The 9,193-nt window shown below is 55.9% G+C and overlaps 1 protein-coding gene across 1 annotated transcript; it reads right to left on the bottom strand.

Annotated features, from left to right (window-relative positions):
• Positions 1-440: 440 nt before the first annotated feature.
• On the bottom strand, positions 441-8,447 carry LOC119102792 (uncharacterized). Its single transcript, XM_037226246.1, has 5 exons — positions 8,386-8,447; positions 7,699-7,913; positions 1,682-1,809; positions 1,156-1,324; positions 441-487 (listed from the first exon to the last, which is right to left on the bottom strand). Exons 1-5 carry the CDS (start codon positions 8,445-8,447, stop codon positions 441-443), a joined length of 621 nt encoding a protein of 206 aa, XP_037082141.1.
• Between the last annotated feature and the right edge of the window lie 746 nt (positions 8,448-9,193).

The raw sequence follows: 9,193 nt of genomic DNA, 5'->3' as shown, positions 1-9,193 counted from the left end.
TCTTAATTTTTGTTTTGGCCTAAGCCCACATTACAGCTCTAGATATTCGGAATATTCTGCATCTGAGTGAAGGTGGACCGAGCATTTTTCGGGATTAAGTTCCAAATGTCATACCACGTCAAGCAGGTAGTCACCCGAAAACGCAACGCAGAGCAGATCTGCCTGTTCCGCTGTTTTGGGGAGCATGCCTCCATTGAACCCTCCCCTGCTGAGCCCGTCAGCAAATCTTAGTTCGATCCACGTTACGTTGTGTTTTGAGTGGAACCCCGACCCCGTTTTCGCCATATCTTTAAACTGACCAGCTCAAGGTCCCAATAACCTGTGAAATGCGCTGATTCGCTTGAAACAAGGCCTTCTTGGTGACAACGCTGGAATCTTTGCGGATTGCTTGCGCCCGGGCCTACGTCTTGCCTGTAACCTAACTTAATGCAATGCCAGCGTCAGAACACCGTGGCCAGAGAAGTCATCAGCATCAGAAAAGCTACACCTGCGTGAGCTGACAGTGAGCCCTGAAAGCCGAACGGAATTCAACTGGACTCATCGAAGCTAATTTAAACCTGTCCAACCCAATGCCTGAAGCACGCAAGTTAAGTTGGGTGTCCGAGTCTGGGTTCGAGGTTTTCAGTATCTTTGGGTATAGGCTTGACTCGCGCTGTTTCAGGCTTGGTTTCAGGTCGTGTCCGAATCCGCTGTTTCTTTGGTTTGTGATTCCGAGATGAAGACTGATTTACCTGATCGGTTCACCGGAGACCGAGTTCCAAAAAACTGGACTCGATTCCAGGCCGGACCGTAGTAGGCTCCGATTTGGGTCCGGGCCGGGCCGTAGTAGGATCAGATTTAGGTCCGGGCCGGGCCGTAGTAGGCTCCGATTTAGGTCCGGGCCGGGCCGTAGTAGGCTCCGATTCAGGTCCGGGCCGGGCCGCAGTAGGCTCCGATTTAGGTCCGGGCCGGGCCGTAGTCTGACCCACTACTGGTTATGTCGACAAGCCCCATACCTTCTGGCGCCGAATCATCCCGCTCACCTTCGTCCCATCCACCCCCACCCTGTCTGCACCTAGCTCACTTCCCACTCACCGCGCTCTAAGCCGCTCCATCTCCCCCCCCCCCCTTCCACTCGACGCGCGGCGCTGCCAGGGCGCGGGGCGCTCTGCCCACCTTTGAGGACGTGCACGCGCACGGAAGCTGGCTTGGAGCTGGCCGGCCGGCACGTGTAGCGCCCGCTATCGGGCGGCCGAGCGGCGCGAATCAGCAGCTGCGAGACCGTCGTGCGGCCCTTGGTGGTCACCACGCTAACACCACCCCGCTCCGAGTCGTAGTTGATCGTCTGGGGACGGGAAACGGACGCACATGGTCGTCTGACGGCGGGGGTAAGAGGCGCCCGATCGTCGGCGGATAATGACGATGGACCATCTGAGCAGGGCCGCGGACATGCTGGGCCATCTGAGCAGGGCTGCAGACGCGTTGGGCCATCTGAGCAAGGCCGTGGACACAATGGGCCATCTGAGCAGGGCCGCGGACACGTTGGACCATCTGAGCAGGGCCGCGGACACGTTGGATCATCTGAGCACAGCTGCAGACGCGCCAGTCCATCCGCCTGCAGTGACGTCACACCGGCGCGTCCCGGCCATCGTCAGGCGGGGTCCCACGTGATGACAACACCGCTCGGTCACCAATGCCTCACCTTTTTGTCGTGCTCCCAGAGTATGAAGTCGGGCGGCTGGGGCGCGTGCTCGATCACGCAAGTCAGGTTGATGGTGCTCTGCTGGTCGATGAAGATCTCCGGACCGCCCAGGATCTCCGTGTCCGGCTCTGTAACGGCACGCGCGACCGTCACGGCTGGCCGGCGCCACGTGCGGCGCGCACCTGGTCACGCTCCTCGCGCAGTCGAGGTTGTATGAATTTGGGATGTGCAAAGAACGGGCCAGCGCATGTTGCCTCTAATGCAGATCAATGGCGAGCATATGGAGAGCGGAAACTCTCTGGGTACCGTGCTTTGCGCAGGTGCCGTTCTCTGGGTGGCTGCATGCAGAATTGTGTCGACCTGGCACCGCGCGTTACACGCCATGTGATCATTCAAGTACATGCAGTTAACGTCGATGGTGCAGTCTGTCTCGTCAACTTTCCCGATGCACTCAACAAGGGACTCAACTCCCGATGGACTCAACAACATGAACCACTGGGCGTCACTTAGCAAGCTATGGCAATCATTGGGAGATGAATGGCCGGTTTGTGTTGACCATTCAAGCACCATTCCTTTTTTGCGCTCACCGAGCGTAGAGCCGGGCCCGACTACGGAACCGTTTCCGCCTCCCATCGCCGGGCGCGCTGTGTATTCTGATCGAGCTGAAGGAATGGACTGGGATTTGACGCGGACGAGCGACTCGGGCCAAAGCCGGCGCGTAAATCTCCGTCTGCAGCCTTGTAAACAGACGTGCAGTGGTGCTCGCGCCCCGGCCGTTCCGCGTCGATTTCACCGACAGGGCAACAGTCGACCGGAGTCGAGACATACCAGCCGTCTGTCTTCGTTTGCGTCGTCCTGGCCGCGCTCGTAAAACAAAAAAACAGCCGAAAACACAGATAGTGGGCGCTGTTGGTGCCTCTGTGAATGCCGACTGTGTTCTGCGATGAGGAGATGGCATGGGATGACATCTCAAGCTGCTGACACTTGAAGACACTCGACTGTAATGATGTGAGCTGCTCGGTTTGTATGCGCGCAGAAAGCACGAGCACAGCGAGCGAAGCTTATCTGATGACGAGAGTATTTATGAAACTGTTTGCGAGTAATTCGGAGTAGTCGTGCGCATTGTTGAAGATAAACGGCCTTGTTTGCCCCAATTTAACGCGAGATAGTTTAGAATTTCTCCACAACACCATTTCATGTAATGCAAGTTAAGTGGAAGCAAGGAAATACGTTTAATGCGGATTATGAGGTGGAAGTTACAAGATGCAAAATAATAAGGCGCCACTAACTTACACATAAGTTCCATTTATTGCTTACTTTGCTTAGCTTTATACTGAGTGGAGGTGAAATTTCGCCCTACCACCGATGGCAAACGGGGGGGGGGGGGGGGGGGGGGGGGGGAGGGGGGAGAAGGGGGGCGGCACGTCCGGATTTGCAGTCATTTTTGTCGACGCAGCGTCCGCAGGGCCCTTGTTAGGGCAAAAGAACAGAGGGAAGGGGCCTGTATTAGATAAGTACAGAGCTCTACCTACGGTACCGCGTACCTTGGGTTGGCCAACCACAATCCTTAGAAGCGCCCGCATGTGAAGCCGCCGGAGCTCGCGCAGTGCGACCATCCCGGCGCGAGACCGCACTCCCCATACAGCGGGAGTCAACGAGCGCTCGAATCATTCTACTCGACCGCTGCGAAACGACTGCTCAGCATGCACGAGCCAACCTCAACGAGAATTGTTTCGGAGTCATTGCATGCTTCGCTCCCAGAACGGCCGGCTGAGAGCTATTTCGAGGATGACATGTGACTGGCTCGACCCGTTTGATCGGCGCGAGACAAAATGAATGGCTGGGCGCGGGGTCTATTGTTTCTAACGACTTCAGCGAAATGTTCCAACATCCCTCATATTTAAAGATGCATCATTAATGAACATTACTGCATTCACTTTTGTAAAAGCAAAGTTCGTGAGTGCAGGCGATAAACAACCCGATATCTGGGATACGGCTCTAAAACTCTGTTATGTGCGGTGCAACTTACCGGTGCCACGCACTACAAATATGCTTGGCTCCAATTTCACTCATACAGTGGCGTACCGACGACATCTGATATCGACGACAAAACATTGTGTCATAATGTCACATGATGTGCTTGGCTTTTCATCTACCCACAGTCTGAAGTGCTTCGGCGCCAGCTACACGCTCCAGAACAATGGTGAGAACATCACCGGGCCCAATTCACTCCCGTCACGGCGTCGATGGCCATCTCGTAAAACGCCCTTTAATTTCGCGCAGGTTAGAGCCGCTGGTAGTCGCGATCGAGCTGGAATATGTCTACCGCATGTTCCCGACTGGCTTCGGGTGGGGCTGAAGGTCCTGCGGGTCTTAGTTCGGCAGTGGAAAATCTGTTGAGTTGAGGGACCCGGCCTGGACCGGCCATCCCGATTGCTTACAAGCGGGATGGGTGAGCAATGGCTTTCACTGTGTGAGCAAGGAGCCCAGTCCCATGCATGTCTCATTGTGTCAGCAACAGCGCAATGCTCAAAAGTCGTGCTGTATGGAGGCATTCTGCGCGCAAACTATAAGCATGAGCAGACATGATCACTGCAACACTGCATGATCCTTGCAGCACTGGCTTAAAACGCTGCTTATTAGGTTAACACGAGAAACGTAGAATTTGTTTAATGTTAAAACCCAGAAGACTATGGCTGGATGTCACACCTAGATTTTGACGACCCGACATCTCAGTGGCAAGGTGCTAACACATTTTGACAGCTGAGAGAACGGACAATCCCATTAGCCAGGACATGGATCGGTGCGTATCATCCCGCCAGCTTGATGACAGACCACGGAACAGCGGGTCCTAAGACGGGTTCAGTAAGGGTTGGATGTCAGCTCTCGGCAACCGGAGTGGATGAATGAGGTGATGCGATATCATGATGATAATCTTGATTTTTTATCATCATGATAAAATCAAATCATGATGACTATTTTGATTCTCTCACCTGTCATGACTCGCTTGTTCCTTGACGCAGAACGAATCTGAATGATTTGGGCTTAGCTTCCGGCGCCCTTGTGAATGCCTCATGTCGAGATGCCCTTCAGCAACGCGTGATGCGGTATTGGCATGCGTGCATGCACAGAACACGTACATGCAGCATCTAGCCACGCCAGCCTTTCTGTTACAGTAGCACACACAAGAAACCATATGGCATTATCAGTTCACATTGCGAATCGTTGAAAAGTGACAAAACGAATGGCCGTAGTTTTTTTTCGAAACGACAGCGATCAGCATGCTGCGGTCGTTTCCAAGCGATAACCAACGGAAATGGTTGCGAAACTCGTGCATTGATCCCGATATCTATGATATTATAGCGATAAGCGAAAGAGGATGGAAACGTATCTGTCACTGAGGCAGCCATCTCCGACCTAGCACATCGCTGTTCCGCAGCGAATGCTGCAGAAACCAACTCAGCCACAGCACACGGCTGACTGCCGTCCACATCTTCTGACCCGCCCGTATTCTCTGGATGTCAAAAGTAAGACCGAAATTATAACTGCCTGCTCTTGCCGACAGCTCGGCGTTCCGATGGGATGTGGTTTGTTGAAGGCAATAGCTCAGCAGGTGGAATTCTCTTCGCCTCACGGTAAATGAAGCAACCGGATTGGCAACGCTGCCTTGCCAAAGCCAGGCAGAATGGGACAAGGCTTTCCGACGACTGATTACCTTGCTCACCATCAGCCAGCCACTCCGCATCTCTGTTCTTCCTTCTCAGTTCGCCCGCCGAATTAAGCGCGGCTATGGAGAGGTATCCGCGCTGTCGGAACCAGGTGGGTCGCAATTATTCAGCCGTGCTCTGTTGTCCCTGAGCGCTGCGTCGCGGCGGCGTGCTCCGGCCAAATCCAAACAAACTGCGGCAATAGCGCGGTCGGCACCGTCCGAATGCCGGCCGAGAGTGGTCTCCGAAGACCGCGGCGCACCGGGGCCGCCCGGCCCTCGCCATCCAGCCGGCAGAGGACCGCGGCACACCGGGGCCGCTCGGCCCCTCGCCACCGAGCCGGCAGCAGACCGCGGCACACCGGAGCCACCCAGCCCCTCGCCACCGAGCCGGCAGCGGACCGCGGTACACCGGGGCCGCTCGGCCCCTCGCCACCGGGCCAGCAGCAGACCGCATCTGCCGTCCCGCCACAGGCAACGGATGTGGACATGTGGACATGGCAGGAGTGGAAACACCGTCGGCTGTGCTCACGCAGCGAGCCAGCGCCCGAGGACAGCTCGGCCCCGGTGCTAGTGGCTCTGGTAAGTCTCCTTACCGGCGGGTGGGACCGGCCCCGAGCCGGCACCGGGGAGCTCAGCCACGGTGCTGATGGGTGTGGTAAATCTCTTTCCCGGTGGCTGGGACCGGTGCGTTTGATGGCTCTCTGATGCCAGGATTTGAGGATCAGCAGATACAGGCCTGTGGGGTTGGTTTGCTGGTGGTTTGATTTACTGCTCTGGCACGATGTCGGTTTTCCTGCGTTGAAGACGTTGGCGAGGGACCGCTCTCCGGCGCTGAGTTCCATCGTAAGGAGAACGAATCTCTGGTGCTGGCATTAGTGGGCTGTGGGCTGATCTGCAGCGCGGATAGCAACAGCCGAATGGAACTGAGGTTTCTGGTACTGTTAATCACGTGGAAATCTCCGGAGGCAGTATGGGTGCGTTAGGTTCGAACCGATTTATCAGCCCCCCAACCTCGCCCGCTTCCAGTGCCGGGCGTAAGGCGCGATCGCCTATGAATAATTAGTATGGGTGTGAGGGGATCAGCAATGGACAAACCCCCAGAGGAAATGACGGTTTTCACAGCTTGCTTGTTTCCTTCATCCAACGCGTATGGTGTACTTAATGTCTGTCTACACCAATTCCCCCCAAATAACCTAGTTCCACTGACTGGCAGAGCCATTACAGCTGATTGCATGCCACGGTAAAGACCAACCAAAGAAGGATGGATGGCTATCCAAGAGGAACAGATAGATGGCCGCCTCGGAAGTGCTCATTGCTCATGGTCCGGGAGTCCTCTGTAATGGAAAAGTGCATTCGTCCCCGCCCTATGAGAGAGTGCAGCATTGTCGCGACGAGCTTTGCGCAAACATGCGAGCCTTGGCCGGTGGTGAGAGCCACTTGGATCCACTCCGGCTTTGCGCAAACACGCGAGCCTTGGCCGGTTGTGAGGGCCGCTTGGATCCACTCCGGCTTTGCGCGAACATGTGGACCTTGGCCGGTGGTGAGGGCCGCTTGGATCTACTCCGGCTTTGCGCGAACATGCGAGCCTTGGCCGGTGGTGAGGGTTGCTTGAATCCACTCCGGCTTTGCGCGAACACGCGGACCTTGGCCGGTGGTGAGAGTCGCTAGGATCCACTCCGGCTTTGCGCGAACACGCGGGCCTTGGCCGGTGGGGAGGGCCACTTGGATCCACTCCGGCTTTCCGTGCAGGCATGCAGCTGTCTGTGGCCTTGGCCGGTGGTGAGAGCCACTTGGATCCACTCTGGCTTTGCGCGAACATGCAGACCTTGGACGGTGGTGAGGGCCTCTTGGATCCTCTCCGGCTTTCTGTGCAGGGATGCGGCTGCCTGTGGTCCACCCTCAGCACAGGCCACCGTGGTACTGCACAAAAGCGTAGTACAACTGAGGTCTCCGTATTAATTTCAAACAAACAAAAAATGGGGTATGGGGGACATCCTCCACCACAAGGGTGAGAAACTCGGGCTGGTGCAGGCACTTACCCACTTTGGTGAAAGCTGGGGGCAATGTGAGCACCTCAGCACAGTAAGATAGCTAAAGCCGGTACGGTGCTCGCCGACCGCAGTGAGAGAGCCATGACTGGTGCGGTACTCACCGACCACGGTGAGAGAGCTAGGATTGGTGCGGTACTCACCGACCACGGTGAGAGAGCTAAGACTTGTGCAGTACTCACCGACTACGGTGAGGAAACTAGGACTTGTGCTGTACTTACCGACCACGGTGAGGGAACCTGGACTTGTGTGGTACTCACCGACCACGGTGAGAAAGATGTGCCTGGTGAGCGGCGGCGTCGTGCCGATCTGGCAGTCGTACACGCCCGAGTCGTTGTGAGTGGTCCGCTCGAGTTTCAGGGTCCAGTCCGAGGTGTGCCGGTTGTGCTCCACCCGGAACCGATTGTCCATAGTGTAGGTGTAGCTCCCCACCGACAGCAGCGTCGGTACAATCGGCCGCGCGCATCCATGACACCTGCCGGGTCACGGGGAGGTCAGGGGTGCGCCTTTCACTGCGGAGAGTCCACAGTGTCCGCCCCGGGGCCCTGAACAAGACCCCACCGGCGCCACCAGTGTCGTGCATGTAGCCTCAAGCCTGCAAAGGTGTGTCCTACCCGAGAGGCCATCCTCTCCGCGGAGTGCCTTGTCCCAGCAGGGGTGACCTGGTCGCGATCCGGCCTCGTCAGCTGGCTAGCCTCGGTCGAGGTGCCAGATGAGAAGCACACTTGGAAAATGAGGATACATATCAGACGAAGAAGTTGCGATCTTCACCGCATTTCTTTCGCTGTGGACTAGCCCGGCCGACCGACCGGCCGGCGCGTGACCGGACCGGGTGCCCGTGACCGCAAGGTGGTCCGGTGCCGCGGGCGCTCACCGCCAGCGTCTCACCGTCTCCGACTCAACCCACAACCGACTGTCACCCAGAGAGTGTCAGGGTTGACACCAACTCCTGATTGGAGGTGACGTCAATGGCGAGGTTGAGTGCCCACTCGTAACCACTCGAGAACATATCGTCCCAATTGCTCGTTCGTTTCACTCCCACCACGAAAACAACTTGAAACTGATCGTCGTACAGTTAAAACGACGAGGAAATGATCCTTGGAGAGAGAGCACAACCTTTCGGATCAGAGCATATTTTACACGTACGCAAATAGATTCGGTGTGCCAAATTCGGGCTTGTCGAGCAGCGTTCCAGGCTCTTTTCCGGAACCTTAGTATTTCCTATTGAAACATCTACTTTCGTGCAATCTCAGAAAACATGTTTCCTTCAACAAGATTCACTGCCGTTTTAGCCACCTACGGCCAGTGTTTATTCGGTGGACTTTAGGACTTAACTTCCAGTGTCATAAATCGCATGGAAGTTTGGCTTACGAGTCGCCATTTGAACTCGCACCGAGAGTGTCGTATTTCCAAATCAAGTGTCTGCCAAATTGCTTGGCAATTTGTTGACTGCGGCTCCGGCCGATAACATCCCAGGAGAAGCGATCGGGGTCAGCATGGGCGGATCCAAGAGGGGCATGAGGTGTGAGGGGCATGCCCAAGGACGGTGAAAAAACTGCCAATGTTCCTCTTTCAACGAGGTTTTTGAAAAGCTGGAGCTCTGTTCACACATGGGCTTCATCCAAGACAAAACACAGAATTTCTTTTTGGACGAACTGTCTGTTTTGTCGGCAAATGCAGGCCGCAGCGTTGAAATACTGACCGGTCTGAGCGGGGTGGCCCACTTGAGAGCTGAATGCAGGCGGCAGCGGTGAG

This window comes from Pollicipes pollicipes, unplaced genomic scaffold, assembly GCF_011947565.3.
Source record: "Pollicipes pollicipes isolate AB1234 unplaced genomic scaffold, Ppol_2.1 Scaffold_5724;HRSCAF=6776_pilon_pilon_pilon, whole genome shotgun sequence".
In the NCBI taxonomy this organism is placed as follows: domain Eukaryota; kingdom Metazoa; phylum Arthropoda; class Thecostraca; order Pollicipedomorpha; family Pollicipedidae; genus Pollicipes; species Pollicipes pollicipes.
The sequence above is the reverse complement of the archived record's forward strand: the minus strand, read 5'-3'. Positions and strand labels throughout refer to the sequence as shown.